This window comes from Capra hircus, chromosome 17 (assembly GCF_001704415.2).
Source record: "Capra hircus breed San Clemente chromosome 17, ASM170441v1, whole genome shotgun sequence".
NCBI classification, from domain to species: domain Eukaryota; kingdom Metazoa; phylum Chordata; class Mammalia; order Artiodactyla; family Bovidae; genus Capra; species Capra hircus.
The window spans coordinates 1,385,096-1,410,994 of NC_030824.1; the positions used below are offsets into that span (position 1 = coordinate 1,385,096).

Consider the following 25,899-nt stretch of genomic DNA (forward strand, 5'->3'; position numbering starts at 1 on the left):
TTGCTGCGGCGGGGGAGGAGTAAGAGCTCCCCGAAAACCCTCCGGGAGACCCCGCATTCCCAGCTGCCTGAGTAGGGACGTGGGCACACGTTGCCCGGCCGCCCTCCAACCTCCATCCCCAAGGGAGGTAGAGAGAAATCCGGGTCGTTGAAAACCAATAATTTATCAAAACGCTGCGTGTTTGCGTGGGAAGGTGCCGCGACAGACAGGGCAGCGGTGGGCAGGCGCACAGGGAGGGGACGGTGCCTGGATGGTGGGCGCTGCTTGCCGCGGGCGGCCGTGCGGGCGGCGGCGGGGAAGCTAGACATTCTTGCCGCGCAGGCGCAGCTCGTGGCGCCGCAGGTGGTTGTAGAGCGATTGCACGTAGGTGAAAACGCACTTGGGGTCGGGCTTCTTGCCCATGATCATCATGTCGTCCACCTCCACCAGGGGTACGCAGTCCACCAGCATCCTGCCGGGAGGGGGCACAGGAGTGGCTGTCAGCGCCGGCCCCACCTCCTGCGGCGACCCTTCTACTCGAAGGTCTTTCCAGTGCCGCAGCCTGCGGGTCTTCCATAAACTCGACTCCTGATCGGTTGAATGGGGGAAAAGCCTTCTAGGAAGGCGGAAACCCCAGGCCCCACCCACCCACGCCTGGAGGCACCCTGGTGGGGAGCAAGGCCAGGCAAATGGAGGCGAAAGAGGAGATCCCTTCCCCATCCCTTGTGTCCAGGCCCGCGGACCTACTGCAGGGTCGAGGTCTCAACCCCTAATCCTGGGGAGGTCCTGACTTCAGACCCGGTCCACTTTATCTCTGGAGGGCCGCCTCCTTCTCACTCCCAAAGGTACACACTAGCTGGCAAAGGCTTTCAGTTGGACCGTGGTACCCAAGGGGCCTCAAATCCTTCTCTGCATCCAGGACCACTCCAGTGACCTTCTGAACCCTGGATTATCTGCCAGCTCCCTGGCCTGGGACCTGCTGTAGAGCAGCTTGGGAACCCCCATCTACCTCAAGGGACATCCCTGCTGTGTGAGATGGAGGCCAGGGAGGTGTATGTATACGTGGGAGACAGTTCTTTAACAGGGGAGCACAGATGAGTGTCCCAGTCAGTACACAGTGGACCATTAGCATCACATTCAGGGCCAGGACACCCTGCTGACCATCCTCCAGGGGATCTTCCCAACCCAGGGATTGAACACAGGTCTCCCGAATTGCAGGCAGATTCTTTACCAGCTGAGCCACCAGGGAAGCCCAAGAATACTGGAGTGGGTAGCCTATCCCTTCTCCAGTGGATCTTCCTGACCCAGGAATTGAATCAGGGTCTCCTGCACTGCAGGCGGATTCTTTACCAGCTGAGCTACCAGGGAAGCTCACAGAGCCGAGGAGACATTGCCGCTCCACCGCTCAGTAGGTGCGGGGCGGGCCTGACGCGATCCAGGCCACCAGCCCTGGATGTTGGCACCTGCCTGGGACTCCCTTCCTTCCATATCGCAAGAGCTCTCGCCCCACTCTGAGGGGGTGGGCTGCAGCTACTAAATAACTGACAGCCCCAGGGCTCAGAGACAGAGTGTGCTCCCTGGCTCCATCTCCCCTCCCTTCCTGGAGCCAGACCTCTCCTGCCTCCCATGTGCCACGCCTGGCATACAGTTAACACTGTCACTGTTGTTAAGTGAGTTTCCTTTGGCAGGGAGGGCACGAGGAAAGGAATTGTTCCTGTTCCCAAGACACCCAAGGGCCCAGGACTCTCTGCCATCTTGCGCCTTCAAGGTCAGACCCTCAAGGTCAAACCGTGTAAGGGCCAGGGCCCACTCTCCTTTCTCCAGGACTCCTTCAGGGAAGAAGCCAGGAAAGTGGGGGACCCGTTTCAGTGTAGGCTCTACTCCCGGCCAGCTGTGGAAGCTAGAGCAAACCCTGCCCTGTGACTCAGTTTCCCCATCTTTACAACAACAGCATAGTCATTCTTTGCCTCATTTGAGTCCTTGGAAGCACCGAGAATGAGAGGTTCCTGACTCTGTTGCTGACGTGCTGTGTGCCCTGGGGGTCGTCTCTGCCCCAGACTGGGCCTGTTCCAGCCGTACTGTGGTGAAGAGGCAGCCTCTCTCTGTAGCTTCTTCCAGCTCTGGCTATCTCCCCGGGTGTCCTGGCCTTTCCCATCGTGGAGCTCCCTCCCACCTCTGGTGTCTTCCCTGGAGACCTTATAAAGCCATTGTTTACACCGGGGCTCACGGCACAGGGCTCTGGCTGCCCCAGTGACAGGCCAAACACCAGGCACTCCGAACAACAGCACGGCTGAGTCACACTTTCCAACTGGAACGGGGCCGCACTGGGCCCCTCTCCCTCCAGGCTGGCCTGCTGGGCAGCAGCTCCTAAGTCCATATATGACCTGGAGACAGCGCCATGCCCATCCTCCCCTCACCTGCACGGCTTCTCTGAATCTATGTGTGCCTGTGGGGGTGGCCCCTCACAATGGCTCCAGGCCCTGAGGGGCATCTGGGTGCATTGCAAGCTCTGTCCCTGATTCACTTTACTTCAGGCAATCCCTTTTCTCTTGCTGGGCCTTTTGTCTTTTCTTCTCTCTATGAAATGGATGCGAAGAGGGATGGGGCCAGGAAAAGAGCCACAAGGTGGGGAGTTTGGAGTTCCTGTTTCCAGTCCCAGCCCTGACCTACCACCCCCTGGCACACGCTGAGTCCACCACTGTCTTCTCTCGTCTGAACTCCTGGTCTGTAATGGGCAGTAAGCTCAAGACATGAATTCTCTACTGTGGCCCTGATGTGTGGTGACCAGACAGGAAATGCCACAGCTGGTTTGGGGATCCAGGACCTCCACCAGAAACATCTTCCTGTTAAACTAGCCTTGCTCCTGAGCCTCTCACCTTGGAGTATGGCACAGCCAACCCCTCAGTGCACCAACTGGAGGCCTGGGACCCTCCTCCCTCCCCAGTGGATCTATCAGAACTCCTATCTCTCCAGTTAAGGTTCTCTAGCTGGCTAGTCCATCCCCTCCCTCCCTGTCCTTCATCCAGGCCTTACCCAAGGATTGTTCTAAAATGCTACCTACATCCCTTCTCTATTTGGAAAACTTTTATGACTCTTGTCTTCAGAAGGAAGTTCGGACTCCTGAATATGACCCCTTCCTCCCCCTCACACCCAGACTAAACAAACATCCTCTCCTGCCTGGGTGTGCCATGCCCTCCACATCCCTCAGCCCCACCCCGGTGCACTTGGCTGATCCCTCTGCCCGGGGTTTCCTCTCCCTCCTTTAGCCTGAACTTGGTATTCAGATGCCAGCTTAGTGTGCACTTTCCCAGCGAGCTGTCCTAGACCTGCTGGCTAGGTCAGGTGCCTTCCCCCACCCGGGATCCCATGGCCTCCTGGGCTTCCTCCAGCTCCGACCTGCCCATCTTGGTCATCACTGCCCATTGAGGAGAATGGTCTCATCTGCAAGGTACCGAGCAGCCAGAAGATCAGGTTGTGTCTGGCTCCTTCCGGCTCCTCTCAGGGGGTCCCTCTGCTTCCCCGCCCCCACCCCGATCTCCCCGGCTTCTCTCTGAGCCCCCATTGAGCAGATCCAGCGCAACAGGGCAGGCGAGCAAGGCGGCGTTCCTCACCGTGGGCCCCGAGCGGGGGTTAGGACTTTTTGGTTTTTACCAGCCCCTTCTGGACCAGACAGCGGTAGAACTCCTGGATGTACGTGTACACGCACTTCCAGTCAGGCTCTCGAAGCCGGACCATGTCCTCTGTGTCCAGGAGCTGCGGGCAGTCCGCATGGGTCCTGGGGAGGGGAGGGGGCCGGGGAGGGGCAGGGCGGGCCGGGCCCGAGCCGGGCAGTGGGGTGGGGGGAAGAGGCAGAGAAGAGAGAGGGGAGGAGAACAGAGAGAGACACACACACACACATACACACACACAGAGACATGAGTTCAGTTACGTTCCCGGTGCCGCAGTCTGCCAGCCTCCCGCATGCCCCCGCCCCACCGTGGACGTGCCGCTCAACTACCCATCACTAATGGTGTGCAATGCAGACAGGGGTGGGGGCCAGATCAGTCACAGGTGCAGAGAACTCTCGGGGTAAGCGGGAGGGAACGAGGGGTGGGGGGCGATGGCATCGGCGCCGGGGTTGGAGAGGAGGGCTGTGCCCCAGGGAGCGGGGGTGAGGAAGGCGTGAGAGGAGGTGGGGGGGGAGGAAGAAGAAATCCGGGGGGAACCAGAAAGAGAGAGGGAGAGGAGGAGAGACAGGTGGAGGAGGGTGCTGAGGGTGAGGTGTGCAGACGGGGCAATGATTCCAAAGTGGAGGGCTTGCGGAAGTCCTATATAAGCCTCTGGCAACACCTATATAGGCTGGACGGGCACGGTGCCCGGGCCAGGAGCCTCCTTTTGGAATCTCCAGCCGGGATCCCGTGGGAGCAGGAAGCTCTGGTGATAGTGGGAGGAAAGCAGGACAGAGAAAGGGCAGAGAGAGAGGGAGAAGGGGGCAGACGGAGGATGGAGGGGATACGGACAGGGCCACCTGGTGGGCCTTGGCCCGGGCTGGTAGGTGGGCCTCCGGCTCCTTCATTCCGGCGGGCACCTGGCACGCTCAGCAGCAGGTGGGTGGGGTGGAAGAGGACGGGGGCTTTCTGGGGAAGGTGGGGGGGGGGGGTCTCAGCTGCTGAATGACCGTGGGGCTGGCCGGCTCCACGGAGCCTCGAAGCGGCTGGACCTGGCGCAGATCGCCCAGCCCCAGACGCCCGGCCGACATCAGCAAGGTGCCAACAACCACACTTACTCGGCGGATGAGAAGGCCACCTCGAAGTTCTGACGGCGGTTCTGTGGGCTGAGCTGCCCATAGTCGAAGGCCTCGGGGAAGAAGTTGTGCACCAGGGCACAGAAGGCCATCCCGTCACTCCAACTCGAGGAGAAGTTCTGGATGTCCACATGCTGTGGGCAGTGGGAGGACCCTCTGTGTTTTGGCATTCCAGATCTAGGACAGCCGAGCTCAGAGAGGCCCTGCAGCTTGCTCAAGGTCGCATGGTAGGCGGGCAGTGCCTCCTCCCACTCTTTGTTAACGCCTGTATCTGCTACTTAACGGGCCAGACTGAGCAAGAGGCCCAGCACCACCCAGCTAAGGCCATGGTCACGCCCTCATCACTCTTTCCCTTACGTATAGACATTTACCCAGTGCACTGAGAGAGCAATGACGGGGAAGACTCCAAGAGTGGGGTCTGGTCCTGAACCCTGCCCGCCATCCAAGGGCCCTCTCTAGGCCCTGCCACTTAATCACTTATTTGGGAATCTAGGGCATGTTATGAGGCTTGTCTGGTGGCTCAGATGGTAAAGAATTTGCCTGCAATACAGGAGACGCGGGTTCAATCCCTGGGTCAGAAAGAGCCCCTGGAGAAGGGAATGGCAACCCACTCCAGTGTCCATGGCAAAGCCCATGGACAGAGGAGCCTGGAGGGCTATAGTCCTTGGGATCCCAAAGAGTCAGATGTGACTGAACAACACACACACACACACACACACACACACGCACACGCGGCCTGTTACGTGTCACAGAAGAGGAATTCCCATCGTCCCTGCCAGACACGGTGGCTGTGAAGGGTACAGCTGCAGCTGGGGGACGTATGGGGGTGGGGAGGCCCTCACTGGGCCACCTGGCCTCCTAGGGCTCACCTCGTAGCCACGTGTCTTGGCTCGGCACCAGTCTAGCAACATCTGCTTGATGCTGTTGGCGTTGGGGACCCCGAAGCTGGTGGAGCGCTGCACAGCCATGCGGGGTCCACCCGGGCTGCTGCAGGAGCCATGTAGAGAGCCGGGTTACAATGGGCACTTTCTCCACCGGCCCACCCAGTAGGCCGGATCTCCGCCACCTTTATTTCCACGCCCCGCCCACCAGAGCCCAGACCCCGCCCCGTGCAGTCACTAGGCCCCGCCCCACGCACTGCTCACCTTGCCGCGCCTTCCTTCTCCAACTTCTCAATCATAGCCTTGCGCGCCTGGGACGCTGAGGTTTTGGGCAGGCTCTGCGCCTTCATCAGCTCTTTCTTCTTCTCCGCCTGGCGTTTTTCCAGTGCCGCTAGGCTGCCAGATCGTGGGCTGGCCTCATCCTCCCGGTCGAAGATACTGAGGGGTAGTAAGTGACCGTTAGGGCCCAGGGAGCCGCTCCTGTGCCTCAACCCTGACTCGCCAAGGACTAGTTACGCTCCAGACCTTACACTCTTGCCGTATCTCCACCACCGGCAATGCCAGCCAGCAACGGAGGGGCTCCCATCACACGCATTTTGTAGAGTAGACTGAGGCTCAAAGGAATAGAAAGTAGGAGCCAAGCTCTTTTCAACAGACTTGGCCCCTGGGGAGTTCTCTTCCAAGGCTCATTATATCCCCAAGGTTACAGGTGTATTCCCATTCTGGGCACTGTCAACTAACAATGACCACTGATGTGCTAACAATAATGGTGACAATAATAACAGCTCGTGTCTCTTTAGCCTTTTCTATGTGCCATTTTAAATTGTACAAGGGTCAGGGTGAGCTTACCACTTCCACTGAAGATGAGGAAATGGAGGCCTGTGGCCTCAGATGTCAGAGGGCACGGGGAGGGGGACCAGCGCAAGGACTTGAACACAAGTCTCTGACGCAGAGTCTCTGGACTCCTGCAGTACCCAGCCTGAATTCTTGACCCTACCTACCCCGACATCCTCTAACACAGGCGTACCCCTCCTCCACGGGGTTAAGATGTAGAGACGCTCTCTGTGACATGGGACGTGGTCTGCACGCTCTGGAAAGTGGCAGTGCCCTCAGCTAGCTCAGTGTGGTGGGGAGGCCTCGCTAAGACCCCAACAAATCGTTGGCCTCCCCCAACGATTTGGCATGGTTGAGAATTACGTGAAATGGCAAGGCAAGCAGGAGTGTTCTGACTCCCACTCTACCTTTCTCTGGCTGTGTGCCCAACATCTCCCAACACCTTGCTCTACCCATCTGTAGAATGGGCATGCAACAAGGTCCTCTGCGGCACTGACTCCTCCATGGTCTGGGAGCAGGTACCTGTGCTCACCTGCCCATCTTCTTGGATGATGAAGAGGAGAAGGTCTTAGTTTGCGTCATGGTGCTGCCACCACCATCTGCAAGAGAGGGAAAGGGAGCATGGTGAGGTCCCGGGCTGGGAGACGGGGCAGGAGGGCTGGCGGAGGGATGGAGGGAGCCACAGGCAGAGAAGAGAAAGTGACGGCTGGACAGAGAGACACACAGACGAAAGTTTGGAGTGAGAGTTTGAAGAAGAGCCTGAGGAGGTGGGCTGGCAGGCAGGTGCGCAGAGGTGCCCGGTGGCCTTACTCTCTGAGCGCCTCACGAAACTCGACTCCACTGTGGTGGTGCGGGCCGTCCGTGTGCCGTCATCTGCATGGGCAGGGGTGAGAGGAAGGGTGTGAGCGGCAGGATGGAGGGGCCGTGAGGGAATGTGGTCCCGTCCTGAGCCCGGGGTTGGCCCCTTACTGGACTGGACGAGCCGCTCGGTCTTGGTGACCGTGCTGACGGCTGAGCCGTCGGCCGTCTGTTGGCTGTGCCGTGTGCTGGTCTTGGTCGTCGTGTTGCCGCGGCCCTCCCCTGGACGGGCCCGGGCCTCTTGCAGCCGCCGTTCTCGTTCCTTGTCCCGCTGGTCTGGGTGGGGGATGGTCCCACGCATGCCCAGAAAGGTCACCATCGCCCACACAGCACATATGCCCGGGCACACGGGGCACACAGATGGGGTGGAGGGCAACTCGTTAGCAACACTGAAGACACGTGGGAGTAGCTGGGGGGAGGGGGGAGCTATAACCTGGGAGGGAATGGGGGCGTGTGGTGCACTTGGAAATGAGGAACAGCTGAACTTGAGGGGGGAGAGTATGTGGATCCAGGAAGGGAGTGTCTGTGCGAATGAGTGGCTGAGTCCGGGAGGGAGTATCTCCAGTGAGGGAGGGAGTAGCAGGGTCCAGGGAGGAGAAGCTGAGAGGGCAGCAGCTGCAGGGGCCTTCATAGGTCTTAGTGGGGAGAAGAGCAGCTAGAAGTCCACGGACAGAGTCCTTGGAGGTAGCTGAGAAGCCATTTGATCCAGGGACAGGGTAGTTGGGAGAGAAGCTGGCAAAGGGGGTAACTGCCCCAACATCCTCTGTAACACAGGTGTACCCCTGCCTAGAGAAGCAGCAGGTGGGTGGGCATAGAGGCTGGCCAGCCATCCATGGGCCCTGCAGGAAGCAGCTAGATCCAGAGAGGGAATAATTGAGAGAATCTAGAGAAGCAAACGGGACTAGAAGCTGGAAGAAAGAATAGCTGGGTCCGGGAGTGGGGAGTAGCTGTGCCCGGGGAAGGAGGCAGAGCCCAGGGTGGTCATCGGTGGACCCTGAGGAGAGAGAAGCAGCTGGGGGGAGGAGTATCTGGATTCAGGGAAGGAGCAGTTGACAGAACTTGGAGAAGCAACCGGATCGAAGCAGGAGTTGCTGGGGGAGAGGGTAACCGGGGTCTAGGAGGGAGAAGAGAAGCTGGTTCTGAGTCTGGGAAGCAGGAGAGAAGCATCTAAAAAACGGAAGCGCTGGATCCAGAGGAAGGAGGCCAGGCAAGAGCCGGGTCCCGAAAAGGCGAAGCTGAGTCTAGAGAACACACTGGGGCGGGCGTTACTGAGCTGGAGTGTCCATGAATAGACCTCAGTGAGGGGGGGGGGGTGCAGCTGGACCTGGCGCCGCGGTGGGGGCATTGGGCTCTCTACCTCTCTTCCTTTGTCGGAGCTCGCGCAGTGCAGCCCGGATGAGCTTCCGCTCCTCAAAGTCCGTAGTCTGATCCAGCTGCAGACAGAGCCCTCATCATTGCCCACCTGGTGCCTGCCCGCCCCAGCCCTCGCCCACCCCAAGTCCACCAGATGCGGCCATACCATCTTGTCCAGGACGCTCTCATCCTCTATGGCCATCAGCTCCTCGGCGCTCAGCGGGCTCCGGCTCCCTGGTGCTTTGTCCACTCGGGTCTGCTCGGCGCCATTGGCCACCTTCACTGTGGCAGAGGGGGGCTCTGCAGGCTCTGGTTCCATCTGCAGAGAAAGGAAAGGGCATGGGTTATAAGCAGGGCTGTAGATGAAACCAACCGTGCCTCCAAAGGACAGGAGACCAGGCCCTGGGGTTACTGGTACAGCCTTTGAGATACCACTAGCCAGCTGGACCGCCTGCCCAAGCATGGCCACGCTGGTGTGAGGCTCAGGGAAGAGGCACTGAGAGCTTTGTTGCTGGGCTTCCCGTGTACCCAGAACTGTCTTGATGCAACTAAGGGTGGCGATAATGGTGATTTCCATTCAGTAGTGAGCACTGTGTGAACACTGGGTATTTTAACAGAAGGGAAAGCTGAGGTTCAGGGCAGCTGTGGGACTTGTCCCCAGTCCTTCTAGAAGTGTGACGCGGCCCGGGGTCTGAGCTGAAGCCTAACCCCTGAACCCGAGTTCCTTCTGCCGCTTCGTTCCCAGCCCCCTCCCAGGCAGGCTGTGCCCTGTTCTGACCGTTCCCAAAGCCTGGGTCCTCCTGGGCCAGTGCCCAGGCAGCACGTGTCCCCCCTCCACACGGTGAGAGAGCTGGGCCAAGGCCCACAGGCTCCTGACCAGGTGTCTGACCAGGGCTGCCCAGAGCCAAGTCCTCTTTGGAGTTTGCCCCTGCTCCCCACTCCCAGCACGTCGCCCCCTAAGGGGCCCCTCCAGCCTCAACCTAGCCTCCTACCCGTCCCAGGGCATATCCCCAGACCCCATGCAGACAAGCCCCCAGCCCAGCTATCACAGCCCCATCCCCTCCTGGCAGGGCCCCTTGGTCTGCTGTAAGGGTAAGGAGAGACGAGGTGGCAGCTGCTTCGGGGAGGCTCGGCCTGGCTGGGGCAGGGAGTGGGGGTGGGGCTGGGGGCTGGGCCCTGGCCAGGGGCTGCCAGGGCAGCCGCCACACGTGCCTCAGGGCCAGGGGCATGGCACCATCTCACCTTAGCCTTGGAGCACTGGCGCCCCAGTCCCCTGTACAGACAGGGAAACTGAGGCTCAGAGCGGGTGGTGGCACCCCTAAGGTCCTCTGGCAGAGGCCGAGCCTGGCTCCAAACCACCCCCCACCAGCAGCCCACAGGGACTTACGAGACTGGCGCTGTGGGCAGGGCCGGCAGAGGAGCGGCGGCGGGTGCTGAAGGCAGGTGGGTGGGCCACAGGGGTCCCGGCATCCTCGGCCGCCTGGAACAGGGCCTCGGGGTCTGCGGCAGCCAGGAGCAGCTCACTGGGCTCCAGCTCGGGCTCAAGGTCGGGCACAAGCGGGACCCCCAGCCGCAGGCTCAGCACCTCCACCTGCCTGCCTAGCGCATCCAGCCGCCGGCTCAGCGCGGCCGTCTCCGCCCGCAGCTCTTCGGCTGCCCGGGCCACCGGCTCCACGGCCAAGGCTGCTGCTTCAGCGGCCTGGGTCACTGCCACCCGGCCCGCCTCAGCCACCGCCCGCAGCTCCTCCAAGGCCTGGCCCAGTCGCTCCTCGAGGGCTGCGGCCAGCTCCGAGCCCGGCCCTGGGACCCCCGGCATGGTGCTGGTGGGGGGCTGTGCGGGATGACGCTGGGGACCCTGCTGGGGACTGCTGCTCCTGGCTGGCCGACTCAGGCTTTGCAGCTGGTCCTGAGGGCGCAGGCAAGGGCAGCAAGCCTGCCCCGCCCCTGCTGGCCTCCCGGCCCGCCGCCCGCCAGCTGGGGCTGTAGCCCAAATAGAAACCTATTCTGGGCTCCCTCTGGAAGGGGCTGTGGGGGGAGGGGAGGCCTGCCCAAGCAGGCGGACCGCCAGGCCTGGCCCTGGCCCTGCAGAGACCGCAGACCGGCGGCACAGCAAGGCTGCCCGGGTGCTGAAGGACTGCCTGCGCCCCGTGGGTGGGGAGACTGAGGGAGGGGGCGAGGGACGGGCCTGTCAGGGCCCCCATGTGCACGAGCGGAGAAGACCCAGCCCACCAGGCTCCAGATGCCTGCACCCTCTGCTCTGCCCTCATGCCACACCACGCTGTTTCAGAAAGCCTCGAGCAGGTAGGGGGCAGGACTTCGCGCAGCCTGCTGTGGCGAGTGCCTGGTCCCTGAGATAAACGTCCTCCGCCCGCCTCTGTGCTCAGATCCAACCACGGCTTTGAGCAGGTGCGTCCCAGGTGCACCATCTGCCTCCCTTTGCTTCTGGAGGGGGACGCTGAGGCCAATTGGTGGTCTCAGATCCCCAGGCCCCCGGTGGTGTCTTCCATCACCCCCAGGGCCTCAGCCACCCTGTCCTCACCTCCTTGGCAGAGAGCGGTTTAAGTGCCAACCTGGGAGGGGAAGGGTGCTTCCTTCCCCCGCCCTCTCCCTGTCACCCCTAAAGCTGGCTCTATTCTCTCTCACTTCGAAGTCCCACTCAGTCCTGGAGCACCACTGAGGCCATTACCTGGGCAGCTGGGTGGCTCGCTGGGGATTCCCTCCCCCGCAGAGCGTCCAGCCAGCTGATGCTGGGCTCCAGGATGAATAATGGAAGCCTGCAGCGGATTCAGTTCCCGCGGCACCTGCTGGGCTGCTGCCTCACCTGACTGGCACCCCCCTGCCAGTGCCCCCATTGGTGCTTTGGCCCAGTCTCCCCTCCCTCGAGATGCTGACGCAGATGGCAATCGCTAATCTCCAGTCTCCCAACGGGCCGGGCTGATCTTGGATGAGCAGATGAGCAGCTCTGCACCTCAGCTCCAGCCCAGGGTCGGAGCAGGGCCCCTGCGGCTGCTACAGGGTGGGGGGTGGGGGTGGAGGGGCAAGCCCTCACCACCCTCCCTGACCTCAGTTTTCCCATCCGTTCACGAGGAATACACTGGCCAAGTCTGGAGTAGGGACCAGAGATCGTCACGTGAGAAGCTTAAGGCCGGTACGCAGTGAGCTTCCGACACGTCTAGTGGCTGATTGGTGAGGGTCTGGCCTTAGCTCTGCCACCAACTGGTTGTGGGCTGGGGGCACCTCCTCTGTCTGGGTCTCAGTTTCCCGTGTGTGTAGTAGGAGAGGATCCCGGTGAGCCCTAACACCCTGAAGCCGTCCACATGAGGCCGATGATGGGGAGGCTGGCGGGGTGAGGAGGAAGGGCTCACCTTTATGCTGCAGCCTCCTCGGCTACCCAGGGAGGCAGGGCTGAAGCTGGTGACGTGAGTGACACTGCCCAGCCGGGCTAGGTTCCCAGGGCTGCTGATATGGGTGAAGGTGCTCTTGCCCCCACTGCTGGTGCTAAGGAGGGCGGGGGGCGCCCGCAGCCCCAGTGTCAGTTCTGGAGGGGGAGAAGGACGACCGTCAGGATCAGAGGCAGGACAGGGGTGGGGGCGATTGCCAGTCCAGGCTGATGGCGCCCCTCGTTCCCAGCGCACCCTCTGGAGACACCCTGAACCCTGGCCACGGCACATGTCCTGTGTGCGGAGCTGGGCGGCCACAGGCAAGCAACCCCCAGCAGCAGGGAGGCAGAGGGGAGGCCTACCTGCCCTCTGGTTGCCCGTGGGCAGCAGCACCCGGCCTGTGGAGGCCTGGCCCCGGCCATCCTTGATCTCGATGGTGAATGTGGTCTTCATACTGGCCCCTGGCTCGGCGGTGCCCACGGCCACGGGCAGCGGGGCGCTGGGCTCCTCTGAGCGGGCCACGGGCCCCCCTGCTCTGTTTTCAAGGGACCTGACGGCCAAGCCCCGCCCCCTGGGGCCCTCCTCCCGGGGGCAGCTCTGAAGCTGGGCCAGGGGCCGGGCTGTTCCCCGCGAGGAAGGGCCACTGGAGGAGGAGGCGGCGGCCGGGGTGGTGCTGGTGTGGGAGGGGCCTGGGAGCCTGGCAGGGGTCGAGGGGCCGAGGGCCACACGGGGTGGGCCTTCCTGGAGCCCAGCAGCTGTAGGAGAATCGGATGTGAACTTGCGCACGCGGTCCCGGACGGAGCCCGCCCGCTGGAACGGGGAAGGTCCGCTGGCGATGGGGGTGGGCTCTAGACGAGACGGGGCAGGCCGTCAGTGGTTGGCTGGGACAGGCACTGCCCAGAGCCCAGGGTTGGGGAAAACAGGCAAGTACCTCGGTTCTGGGCTGGCTGGCGGGGGCTGAGCACAGACAGGGAGCGTTGGCAGGGGCGAGGGTCAGCCAGGTCTGGCAGCGTGGGGAGGCGGTAGCGGCCGCGTGGGGCGGGGCAGAGAAAGGAGAGTGGACGGTGGGGACCACCTCTTGTAGTCCTCTCTTTCACACCCCTCTAGCCTACCAGCCCCTCCTGCAACTCCCCCACTCAGCTGCATCCCTCTCTCTCTCTCACAGGCCCCTCCTCCCGCTCGGGGACTGACCCCAGGATGACATGGACACTGCCAGGAGCTGGGGCTAGGCTTGGGCCAGAGGAAGGGTGCCCAGATCCTCCCTGCCGATGGGGAAGGGGAACGCTCCCCTGGCCAGCACTGCCCACAGCTCCAGCTGGGAGATGGGTGCACTCCCTTATTGGGGAAAAGAATGTGCCTGAGGCCCGTTGCCTTTCAAGGCTGCAGGAGAGCCTCTGGCCATGGGTGGGGGGGAGTGGGCCGGGCAGGGGGCGGGGACACCTCGGGGGCAGTGGGAGGAGGCAGTGTCAGAGAGGGCCTAGACCTGAGGGTGCTGGAGCCGTCCAGGCACCACAACCCATTTTGCAGGCAGGGAAGGGGAGGCCCGCGCTGTCTCTGCTGCCAGAACCCTCACCTGCTCTCTTTGTGTCGGAGCGACCTTTGGTGGGGCCTTGTGGGGCAGGGGGATCCGTGGGGCTGGGCGGGAGCTGCAGGGGAGACACAGTGTGGGCAGGGGCCTGACTCCCAGACCTGGGAGCTCACCTGCTTGGCAACCCAGCCCCTCATCCCGACTCACCTTGTCGACCACCTGCCTGTCTGTGCTGGGGGTGGCTGGAGGCTCCTGGGGCTCAGGGCTGGAGGCCCTGGGCGGGCTGGGGGAAGGCTCGGGACTGCCCAGAGCCTCGGGGGCAGGGCACGGGGCCTCCTCGGCAGGCTCCAGCGGAGGCTCAGGAGAGGTAGTGGTGGGTGAACTGTCGGCTGAGGCAGGTGGGCTGGGTGTGTCCCCGGGAGGAGCCCGCAGCAGGAGTGTCACCGTGGTCACATCCCGGCTGGTGCTGCTGGGGGTTGGGGTTGGCTCTGGGACCTCCACCTGCTGCTTCTGTTCCTCTGGCTTCGGCACCTGCGGGAGGCCCACAGGATGAGGCCAAGGCTCCCTAGGCTGGCAGCGCCCCGGGCAGGGCATGCAAAGCAGAAGGGCTGGGCACAGCTTCCCGCAGGTGCGCCTGCTCAAGCGTGGTCGCTGGTGCACCTCGGGCGGTCTCGGATCCCCACTTCCCAACCTCTTGGCACTGCCTGGTCACAGGAAGTTCAGAGAGGACCAGGTCCTGATGCCAGGGGCTGGGGACAGCAGGAGAGCTACCGGGGACTCCCAGACTTAACAGGTTCCTGGAGTGGAGACCCCTGACCCTGGCCTCAGCCTGGTTAACCCGTGGGGTAGGGAGCTTCCCAGGTGGCACAGTGGTGAAGAATCTGCCTGCAACGAAGGAGACGCTGCTTTGATTCCTGGGTTGGGAAGATCCCCTGGAGGAGAGAATGGCTACCCACTCCGGTATTCTTGCCTGGAGAATCCCATGGACAGAGGAGACTGGCAGGCCACAGTCCACAGGTTCGCAGAGTCGGACACGACTGAGCGACTAACGCTAGGGGGCAGCCCTGCCAGGTTGAGGGGCGTGGCTCTGCTGGCCACTTAGGGAACCTCTAACCCGACCTCTCACCCACACGCCCTGGAGAACAGACCCTGCGAACAGCTGGGGCCTGAAGGCGGGACCCGATGAGCCAAGGTAAGGATGTGGGCTGTCTGGAGCAGGAGGGGCAGCCACGGACGGTCTAAGCTGGGCCGGAGCCAGGGTCTGATTTGCATTTCAGGGAGATCCCCGGTCTGCTGAGTGGAGGCTGGATGGGTAGTGTTGGGGTGGGAGGTAGGCCTGAGAGCAGGGAGGCCAGCAGGGTGGCAATGGGAGACAGACAAGAGCCTGGGAGCAGTGCAGATAAGCTGGCTTTGCTCAGCAGGCCTGGGTAGAGACGAACTCTGGCGTGGGGACATGTCCCCAGAGCTTGCCTGGGAGAGTGGGGAAGAAGCCTGAGATTAGAGCCCCAGTATTCCCCAAGCACAAGCTGGGCGCCACCCCCACCCCCAATCAGTGAGAGACACGCAGGCGCTCTGTGGTGTTGGCATTGGTGGGCCCAGGGCCTCAGCCACGCCCCTTACCTCACGCAGTTCCAGCCGGCGTGCTGCCTGCCCCTGGCCGTCCTCTCTTGAGCCACTGTTGGGACGCCCACTGTAAAGCCTTCCAGCCAAGGTGGCGGCTGGAAGGGAAGGGAGAAGCGTCAGGTGAGAGGCCAGGGGGGTTGGTGGAGGGGTCACTGAGGGCAGCGCGCAGCGGGGCCGGGGTGCGTACCCTCAATCTCCTGGGCCCGCACGCGGCGGATGGCAGCTCGGATCAGCTTTCTCTCCTCGTACTCCGCGGCGCCCCGAAGCTGTGGGTGAGGGGTGGGCCTCAGGCGTTGGGCTGTGAGTCCAGGTCTTCACAGGCCCGGCCCCCTCCCTTGCCCCTGGCCCAGGCCTCACCAGTGCGGTCAGCTCCTCCACATCGTTCATTGACTCCAGCCGTCCTGCCAGCCGTGCCAGAGCAGCCCGCTGCTCAGCCTCCCGCTGCTGGAAGCTGCGGGGACACCATGACCGGTCACCTCCGTGGCCACGGCCGAGTCCTGGAGGATGTGGACTGAGGGTGGAGGCCAGGATGGGGTACCCGGAACCTCGGCAGAGGGGCAGGTAGCTGTGCACACCCTCTGGCAACACGCTGGCGCATGCACGCCCAGGGACCTGTGTGTTAATGCCACACGGGCGTGGCCAGGCACGTGGTCCACGCCTGCAACCATCCCTGCGGACTACTCCAAATGCGTGCCCACGTGGCCGTGTGCACACCCAGATGGGCAGCAGACACCTGGCTCAGGCCTGCCCAGCCCTGGCACATTCGGTCCCACCTGCGTGTGTCCCACCCCCTGCCACCGACACTCACTGCAGCCAGTTCTCCTTGTTGTCCTGCCGCTCAGCACGGAAGCGCTTGGATGCCAGGGCCTCCTCCTCGCGTTCCAGCTCCTGCCGCTGCAGCTCCCGGATGGCCGAGCGGATGCGCCGCCGCTCTGCCAGATCCGCCGTGACCTCCAACTGCGGACAGGCGGAGGCGGCGGTTGGGGGGTGGGCAAGTCATTTTGGCTGCCAGGGGCGGAGGGCGGGCAACCAGCCGCCCACGGCTCAGCCTGGGGCACAATGAGTGGTCTGTCTTGAGTCCCTCTGCCCCAAGCCCATCACATGCCTGCCCGCCCACTCAAACCTGGTCTCAGGGGGAGACCCAGATCACAGCCAGGGCTTCTGGACGGCCCACCATGCGCAGTGATCCACAGACTGGGCAGCTAGCATCCCATCCACCTGCACCAGATGCCAAGTCAGGCACGCCTTCCTGTGACTCGACTCCTGCCTCTCAGAGCCCTTCATTGAACCCCGAGAGCCACAGAGTCATTTGTGGAGGAGGAGAGAGGCCATCCTAAGGGCCCCTAACAGCGTCCCTGGGCTGGGAAGGGTGATTCGGGCTGCTGGGGTCCAGCTGTGAGCAAGGGAGATTGCCACAGTCCGGGAGCACCACAGCCTTGCTGATGGGTGGCAGCCTCGTCCATAGTGGACAGATGGGGAAACTGAGGCAGAGGCAGGCCCTCAGGAGTCAGAGCTCCCTACCTGGTCGCAGGCTTTTTTCTCCCTATGCTGGTCCAGCTCCAGCCACCATTAAAGAGGCAAAGGGGCTGGTGCCCGTAATGTGAGGGCCAGCCCCCCAGACAGATAAGGCAGCTGCACTAGAGTCTACCCAGGGCCCTAGAGAGGGCACCCATGGGGACAGGTGCTCCCACCAGCTTCTCTTCCCGCCCCTCCCTGGCAAATTGAAGGTGACTGGTCTAACCAGGTCCGGGAAATGGTACCTCCTCTGGGCGGTCAGCCAGCCCTACTGCCCCCACCCTCATCCCCTCCACAGAGCCTCTGTGGGAGAGGGGAGAGTGGACTGGCTTAGGGCCCCCGGGACGATGTTGGCAGAGATAAGCCTCCAGGGTGGGGTCTGTGCCAGGTGGGGGCAAGTATACACACGGTGATTTCCTCTGTCCATACCGGCTCCCCCCACCCCCGTCCCCAAGAGACAGGCAGGCCTGGGAACACCCTACTGCCATTCTTTTTCCACCTCCTCCGCCATCATTCCTTCCTGCTCCCTGGGGGAGTCAGGTGGGAGCGGGGTAGGTTTCAGCGGGGAGTGTGGCTGGCCCAGCTTAGCCATGAGCTCACTTGTGCCAGTCTGAAGAGAGCAGAGACAAGTGATAGAGCCCCCCAGGGAACCTTCAGTCTTCACATTTCCTAGAAGCCATGGGAGGGTCCCTGGAGGCTCAAGACAGGACCCCCCCCCCCCCAGCTGGCTCCAGCCCCAGTCGATCTCGGCTGGGTGGTCAGAATCACATCCCCAACTTTTCTGGTCTTGGCTTTCTCACTTGTCAAATGGAACAATGGCCCCGCTTCAGGGCAGTGGGTGAGGATAGGGGAGGTGACTTGGGGTCCCCCACCTTGCAGAGCTGTGTATGGCTGATTCCAGAGTCAGACAAGAGGGAGGAGAGAAAAGTGAGGGAAGTGAGGACAGGATCCTCAGAGGCATCTATAATGTTTACTGAGAATCTGTGTGCCAGATCTGTGCTGAGTCCGATACCTGTCCCAACTTCACAGAAGCCCTAGGCACGCTATTACTCCCATTTGACAGATGACACTGAAGCTCAGGGAGAAGCGATCTGAGCCAGGGTTTGAACCCAGGTTATCATGACTCTGGGGCCTTCCCTGGGCTGAGGATAGTTCTGTGACTGCTGTCTGTCTGCTATGGTGAATATCTTGAGGACCCTTGTACTATACTGGGGACCACCTGCAGCCTGGACTAGAGATGCCCTGGGGTTTAAGGGAGCCTATTATGTGGGCGGGGGTGGAGAATGAGGCTCAGCTCTCTACCCCAAGTCCTGACCTTGACTCAGGCCCCAAGCCCTCTGTGATAAGCTAGGAGATTGTGGGCCTGGGGGACCAGCTGATGCAGCCCCTCCTGTGCAGAGGGCAAAGAGGCTCAGAGATGCAATAAGCCCTGGCCCTTTGTCTCCTGGGTTCCCCTTCGCAACCCCCTGGAATCCTGAGATGGGGTTCTCATCCTTGAAGAAAGACTGATGTGGGACCTTCTGCCCACCCCTGGAGCCTCAGTGTCCCCATCTGGAAAATGGGAGCCTCTGTCTGATTCCCCGCCGTGGGTGGGGCAGGGCTGGGGAATGGACAGCCCCACCCCACCGGTCACCCTCGCGCATGACCCTTCCCTTTGGGCTTGGAGACAAAGGTCCACCCACTGTGTCCCTGCTGTGTGTCCCGCGTTCCCCGCCCTCTCCGGCCCCACTGCCCTGAGTGGAGGGGGCTGTTGTTGGGAGGGAAGGAAGTACAAAGCGCCATTGTCCGCCGGGGGGGAAAGGGAAGGAGATGGGGCGGTTTCCGAAACTGCCCGGTGAAATTCTCCTGGGAGGAAAGAGGGTGCTTCCTCCTCCCAGGGGGCTGGGCCTCCGGGTACTTTGTACTCTGGCTGCCGGGGGCGACTGAGCCCCGGCGTCTTCCTGTCCCCACCAGCACCACTGGGGAGACTTTGCAGGCATTCGCTCGGTGCTGGCTCCTCCAGGTACGGAAGGGGGACCGGCCGGCCGCGAAGCCAGGCCTCGCCAGAGGGCGCTGAAGGCACGCGGGCCGCTCCACCACGGCCGCCCGCACCGCCCACGCCTCTTCCAAGCAGCGGGGCCCGAGGCGCCCGGCCCGGAGCCAGCCAGACCGGAAGCCCCCCGCCACCGCCTGCTTTAACATCCCCGGCTACGGAGAGGAAACCCAGGTTCGCGGACTTAAGCAGCTTCCGCAGGTCACCCAGCTAGTGTCAGTGCCCGATCTCCAGCCCGGGACGGAGGCGGAGGGCGCCCCGGTGTGTGGCGGCGGCGCACGTGGTGTTCGTGGCCCCAGGTGCCCCCTTCCCGCACAGCCTCTCTCCGAGTTCGCAGGCGTATGCACGCGAGCGCCGACGTCCGGAGGGCATCTCGGGTTCCCCGAATCGGCCCGACGCTCGGGCGTGGGACAACTTTTCCCTTATAAGGCCCGGCCCCGCGGGGAGGAGCCCGGCTCGGGACGCCCCCCGTTCCTGCCACGAGGCCGGCGCGCGCGGGGCGGGACCCTCGGCGGCGCTGGGGCGCAGTAATGGCGGGCGCCTGGCCGCGGAGAGCCCGGTCCCGGAATGGGAAGGATTTGGGGAAAGGGAAGGCGGGGTTCGGGCTCCGAGACTAGGGGCGAGGTCTTGCTAGTCCTTTCCCAGGGAGGGGGTCGGGGATGGGCGGCCTACAGCCAACGCTCCAGCTTCTCCGAAACCCTTTTTCCAGTGCCCAAGCCTGCATGAAGCGGGGGTGGCGGCTGAGAGCCGTGAGCCTGGGCGGACCCCTAGAGATGGGGATGCGCGGAGACCTGGCTTTCTCTCCACTACCCACGTTAGGATTCTGACTTCCTGCCGGGAAGTCGAGCTGACAGGGTGGGAGCCTTTGGAAACCCACCTCCTTCGGGTTGCACACAGCCGCCTGCGGCCGTGGCAGACACCCAGAGTCTGAGGTGCTGTCCAAGGCCGAGTGCCTTGGGTAGACGATGGCAGTGACTGGGCACTGCCCAGTGACTGGGCTGAACTGGCTGGCTCCAGCCCCTGCCTCCAAAGGAGTGGAATGGGGGTGGGGTGGGTCATTTGCCTTCTCCCAGGGAAAGTAAATCTTTAATTTACCCGCTGGACATGGGTCAGGGGCTGAGGGGGTGGGGCTCTGGCCCCTTCTCCTGTTCCACTGCTCTCTGCCCTTGCTGGTGGGCACATACTTGCCCTGCTCGATTGCCCCACTGCCTCTCTGTGCATGGTACGGATGTTGGGGGAGGGGCCTCAAGAAGAAGCTAGGGAAAGGGGATACAGGGGGCCCATCTTTTTCCACACCAAGATCTGGGCCCATGCCTCATTCCATCCTCATGCCAGCTGAAGGACCTAGATATTACGTTCACACACATTGCCCCCACCTCCCATTTTACAGATAGATTAGAAGTCACAGAGCTCCTAAGGGTCCCCAAGGCCTGCCTTGATGAGCTCTTCTGGCCTTGACTTATCCAGATCTCTTGTTCTCCCATGATCCTCACTGGGGGTTTCTTTGGATCCTGGCTAATCCTTTTCCTAGCTGGGTGTCCCTGGACAGGTGACTTCACCTCTCCAAGCCACAGTATTCTCCTCCTCGCTCTTGGAGCTGCTGTGACCATTCTGTGAGACGGTGTGCTTAGCCGCCCAGCCTGCTCCCTGCTATGCCCTGGCGTATTATTAATCATTGCTGCTACTGTTATTATTGGGCTGGCCTCCAGGGGTGGATACTGCCCAGGCTGTTGCTTGGGAGAGGCAAATCCAGCCTCCCCACACCTGTGGCTGCACATGGGCAAGTCCTCACCAGTTACTGTTTAAACAGGTGGTGGCACTGGGGGGCTGGGAGGAACAACCTCAGCACCTGGCATGGATGGGCACATGCCACCAGAACCTCTGCAATGACCACGCAGAACAGGCCTAGCCCTGATTCCCTGAACCCTCCCTCTGGCCCCTCCCCCATCACCTCCTCTCAGCTGAGAGGTATCCTGGACAGACCCTGCCTCTCCGGCCTGGCTTGTCTGTTCTCATAGTAGAGATGATGGGACCACTTACCAGCTTCCGTAGGGCTCCCTCATCCAGCCCAGCTAAGGTTTCGTCCGCCATCTGGCTGGCCCTGAGCTCCGTCCGTCCCTTCCTGGTGAGTTCCCCAGTGCCTGTGGCACCTGACGCCAGCTCAGGAAATTCTGCAGGGGATAGACGTGAGTCAGGCCTTCGGAGGCCTCCAGAAACCACAGGCACTTGGGCTCTTGTGCCTCAGTTTCCCTCTCTAACCCATGATCATGCATTGCTGTCCCATCCTTCTTATCTGTGATGTCACTCCTAGCTGGGAGGTGCCTTCTTCCCTCAGGTAGTGTGTGCTGGAAAACCCAACAAACCAAGAGGAGAAGCTCCTAGTTCCAGTCACCTGGACTGCTAGCTTGCTGTGTGGCCTCAGCTGGGCCCTTGCCATATCTAAGCATCAAACGGAGGGTAGGATCTGGATTGTGAAGCCAGGGCCCAACAAGGCCCACCCAAGCTGTGCTCACCACCAGGGGGTGCCCGCCACACTCCATGGCTTCCTGCCCCACCCACCCATCCCCAGGGCCTGCCCAGCCCCCAGTCATCCCAAAAGCTCAGCCTCTGGCTATGGACTAAGCCCAAGCCCAAGTCCTTGCTGCTCCCGCCACTCGCACTTCCCCAGGTAACCTAAGCCATTGGAGGTAACATCCTGTCTTCCAATTCGTGAGGACAGCCCTCTGCACACACCCCTCTCCACCCCTCCCCTTCCCGCCCTCCCCCATGCCAACTGCCCTGACTTCATGAAGCCAGGTGTCCGACACCCAGGTCCTCCTGCCAATTCCCACACGTAGAATTCAGTTCCCTAGCTGGAAGAGCCTTCAGAAACTGATCCGCCCAGCTCCTGGACTTTGAAAAACAGGATTGGAAAGGGCCAGAGGATTGTCGTGGGGGAAGGAGGATCCCAAAGACCCAGAGGGCAGGGAAAGGATTTAATCTTGGCCACCTCTGGCTTCTGAAGTCCCCTTCCAAAGTGCCCTCAGGGGCTCAGGACACTCCCTCTTGCCCTATTACTGTCTCTCAAAATAGCCCCCTAAATCCTGGCCCAGCTTCCCAGTGTAACTCTTTTCTTCCTCTTGCAGCCCTAACCTTTCTGGAATTTCCAGGGCCCATGGCCTGACACACCAGAGGTGCTCAGTTACTGTACGGAGACTGAAATGGCCTCAGGATTGCCCCTGCTCCCGCTGATTCATCCCGCAGTCATCCCTTCCCCCTCCCCAGAACAGTGGGTCTGGGGGTGTCCTAGTCCACACACTTGGGGTTCGCGGGACTCTGCCTGTTCAAGTGGCTGCTTGCTTCCCCATCCCTGTAGTCTCGGACAGGTGGCAACCGCCCAAACTCCCTCTGCTGCGGTCCTTCATGAGCAGTCACCAGACAGGTTCTGCGGACACTGAGTTCCCCCATGTCTTCTGAGGGGCAGGGGTCCCTAATGCTGAATCTGGAACTCCCAGGGAAGTCTCTTTCTCCTTAGGAATTCCCGCCGCTGCTCCAGGCCAGTCCCATGGCTCTCTGTCACACAGTGTGGGGTCCCGAAAGTTTGTGATGGGCCTCAGAGGAACGGAGGAGCTTCCTCGGGGTTTCTGCCCCCACAGACTTACACCCCTGGAGGTCGTGGAGCCTCCTGGAGATTCGTGAGCGTCTTTACCCCGGGTTTCAGAACTTTTACCCCATGGCTTAGCGCCCCCGTGGATGGGTGGGCGCTCCCAGATCTGAGGGTCCCAGAACCCTGGGAGTCCTCATATCCGGGTGCCACCCTCGGACCCGTCGGGGGTCCTGCTGCCGCCCGGAAGCCCCGCACACCCACCTCTCCGTCTGGTCCGCCCGTCCCGCGCGGGCTCAGGCTAGGTCGTTCGGGATCCAACAGATGGATGACTAGGAGCGGTCAGGCGGAAGGCGCCGCGACCGGGATCCCAGGCCGCTCAGCAACCGTCCCCGGGATTCTGCTAGCACCGCCTGTCCAGCCGCGCCAGCAGCCCCTAGGACCCCGCCCCGAGACCCCGCGCCAGCCAATTCCGGGGAGGGTCCCGCCCACACTCCCGCCCTATTGGGGAAATTCAATTTTGACTGCCACGCCCCTAGTGGAGGCCCCGCCCTTCGCGGGCCTTGGAAGTACAGGATTGCAGTCTTGGGGCCACTGCTCTTGCAACCTTGGCTGGTCGAGTGGGCGTCGCTAGGAGGACGCAACTTTGCGCCAAAGTCGGGGAGGGCGCGCGAAGCCGGGGTAAGTGGCCTGGGATCGTACTATTCGCGGAGCCTTCGGCACAGCCTCTCTCCGCCCTCCTCTTTGTTCGCGAGACCCTGTCCCCTCCCTCAGCTCCGCCCCCTCCTAGCTTCAGTGCCCGGGCTTGGCCGCTGCCCCCAGGCTGCTTTCAGGACACCTGGTCCAGGCCACCTCAGAGCAGGGACTAAGTGACCGGCAACACATTGACCCTACGTGGGGGCACCTCAGGGACCGCCTCAGATGGAGTAGGTCAATCACACACCACTTCCCCAGCCCACACACCTTTGCACACACATTCACCTTATTTGTCACTTCTCCCTGCCAAGCTCCTCAGGGTCGGCCTCTTGCAGCGCTTGGATTTTAAACTGGGAACACCAAGTCCAGAATCTCATTCAGTAAATGGAGGAAATTGAGGCCCTGAGAGAGCCGACATGCCCAAGACAACATAAGGAATAAATAAGGGGACCCCAGAGCTCAGACCCCCCTGGGAAATACCACTCAGTCCCTTCTGCTAGAGATCACGGTCCCTTCCGCAGGTCTCCCTGGAGACCAAAGGGAGTTGGAGCCTGGAAAGTGGCGTCTGGAGTCCTGTCTGTCAAATAATAACAATAATATTAACTCATTTATTTTGTACTTGCCATGTACCAGGCATATAATTCCTATGATGACGGTTTGAGCCCAAGATTACCGTCTCATTTTACAGCTGAGGACAACAAGTGATAGGTAGTGGAACTGTGATTCATACCGGAACGTTTTGAGTATAGAACCTGTGCTGTTAACCATTGTGATATGGGGTTGTGGGGAAGTGGCTTCAGCCTGTTGCATCAGGAGACTCAGCCCCACTGTCTAGAGCCTCTGTGACCATCCGCCACCACACCTCACCCCCATCTAGACAGAGGGGCAGTATCCACTCTGAGACTCTGTTAAAGACATCAACTTATTTCACCCCCACATTCTTGAGAGGTGGTCCCATTTTACACATGGGAAAACCCCAGCGCTGAGAGGGAAGAGACTCCTTAAGGTCACATGGGAGGAGGAGCAAACAGAGCCCAATTTGGGCGCTTTAATTCGAGCAAGCCGCATCTACTCTCTCTAGTCAAACTAGATGTAATTTTTAAAAATAAACTTTATTTTATTGTTACTATTACTATTTTTTTGGTTACGTGGGTTATGGGATCTTAGTTCCCTTGCTACGAATTAAACCCGGGCACTCTGGCAGTGAGAGCTCAGAATCCCAATCACTGGACCGCCAGGGAATTCCCAACCTAGATGCCCTTTTAATTTTCCAGGACGAGGGTCAGCACCCTCCAAGGTCAACTAGGTCCTATTCAAACCGCGCGCGCCCATTGGAACAGCCCCCTGGGGCGGGGCACAGGTAGGCCACCTAAGTGGCGGCCGTCTGCTCCAATGAATGGCCGTCTTCGTCCTAGCTCCGCTCCCCACCCCCAGCAGGGAGAAACGGCGCGGGTGAGTCTCTGTGTGGACTTTATATGACACTCACGAGCTCACCAGTTTCTGGTAATACTGAAGATAAGCACGGGTCCCGTCCCCCCCAACCCCCGTCAAGCCCTCAGAGCTAGGGTCCTCCTCCATTCTTACTTGCCTTCCGTTCCCATCTGAAAGGGGCGGGGCGAGATGGCGGTGAAATCAAGATCAAAGGGCGGCCCGTGAGGTCCTGGAGAAGTTTGCAGACACAGTACAGGAAGGAGCAAAACGTCCCAAGAGGAGGACCCTGATGTTTACTGAGCACCTGTTGCATGCCTGACATGGGATTTAGCCGATTGCAAATTGACCACGGAGCTAGATATGTATTAACCCAAATTCTACAGAGGAGGAAACTAAAGTTCACGAAAGAGAACTGAACGAACTTCCATTCAGTTCAGCTGAATGGCATTCAGCTGGTAATGCGATTCAGACTTGAGTGGAATTCTGTCCCATGCCAAAGCCTCTTTCGTTTCCCTTGCTGCCTCTAGGATTGAGGAAATCCTGGAAGACTTCTTAGAGGAGGTGATGTTGCAAACTGATCCATGAGGAAGGGTGCAAAGAAATCCATCCCATGGAGAAAAGGGAGAAAGACGTGAAAGGGTATTAGTGGCTAGGGAACAGTGTGAATAAGGCCAGAGGTTTGTAAGTGGGAAAAGGAGGCGAGAAAGGCTGTGGATAGAGCAGGAAATGGGGATGGAGGACCTTCCATTTGTGAAAGGCCCTGAATGCCAGGTGAGTAGGGTGAACACTGGGAGGCCTGGGCTTCAGTTGGTCCATCTATAAAATAAGGGTCTTGGACCAGCTCACTTGTGGCCCTCCCAGAAAGGGTTCAGATTCCTCTAGGTCCAACTCTAGACCAGCAGAGCGGGCAGTGACTGGAACAGCTCGTGGGCCAAGGGTAATATTTGGCTCCAGTCTCTGAGTCTGAAAATAAATATTTTTACCAAGCTGGCAGTGCCAGATCCCTGCATCTCCCTGGCTTCCCCTCCCCCAATTCGGGGTCCTGCAGAGAAAGCCCAGTCCTGGGGTCAAGAAGCAAGAGGAGTGATGGGTTTTAGACCCGGCTGCAGCCCAGGTAAAATTTTCTTTCCCTTGGAACCTCAGTTTCCTCATTTGCACAACGGGGTAGTTGTGGCCTGAGCTTTCTAAGCCCTCTCCCTATTGACTAGATAACATACAATTCCAAGACTTCCAGGGAGACCCCACCATGGGAATGTGTGCACAAAGGGCTCTAAGTCCAGTCAAGGCCGAGACCATGGGCCTATTGGAGATCCAGAGGCTGCTGGGCACCAGGAGGAGTGAAGGGGTTAGAGCTGGGTCAGAGTTGGGCCTGCTCTTGGGGTCTCACTGCCTAATGAGAGTAGGGGGAGAGATGGTATTTGGA

General features: G+C 61.1%; 1 protein-coding gene across 5 annotated transcripts; it reads right to left on the reverse strand.

Moving 5' to 3' along the window:
• On the reverse strand, nucleotides 144–22,765 carry SMTN (smoothelin). Of its 5 annotated transcripts, none has more exons than XM_018060959.1 (21): nucleotides 22,614–22,765; nucleotides 20,807–20,937; nucleotides 16,028–16,176; nucleotides 15,577–15,670; nucleotides 15,407–15,485; nucleotides 15,217–15,314; nucleotides 13,804–14,127; nucleotides 13,642–13,714; nucleotides 13,000–13,071; nucleotides 12,431–12,916; nucleotides 12,054–12,226; nucleotides 8,855–9,007; nucleotides 8,693–8,768; nucleotides 7,447–7,611; nucleotides 7,288–7,350; nucleotides 7,010–7,076; nucleotides 5,908–6,081; nucleotides 5,632–5,749; nucleotides 4,745–4,896; nucleotides 3,591–3,754; nucleotides 144–451 (listed from the first exon to the last, which is right to left on the reverse strand). In XM_018060959.1, the coding sequence occupies exons 2-20, from the start codon at nucleotides 20,855–20,857 to the stop codon at nucleotides 3,610–3,612; spliced, it is 2,712 nt and encodes a 903-aa protein (XP_017916448.1). In that variant the 5' UTR covers nucleotides 20,858–20,937; nucleotides 22,614–22,765; the 3' UTR covers nucleotides 144–451; nucleotides 3,591–3,609. The 5 variants fall into 5 exon arrangements, with proteins under 5 accessions (XP_017916448.1, XP_017916447.1, XP_017916451.1 ...); XM_018060960.1 differs by having other exon boundaries at nucleotides 312–567; XM_018060958.1 differs by lacking the exon at nucleotides 3,591–3,754 and having other exon boundaries at nucleotides 145–451.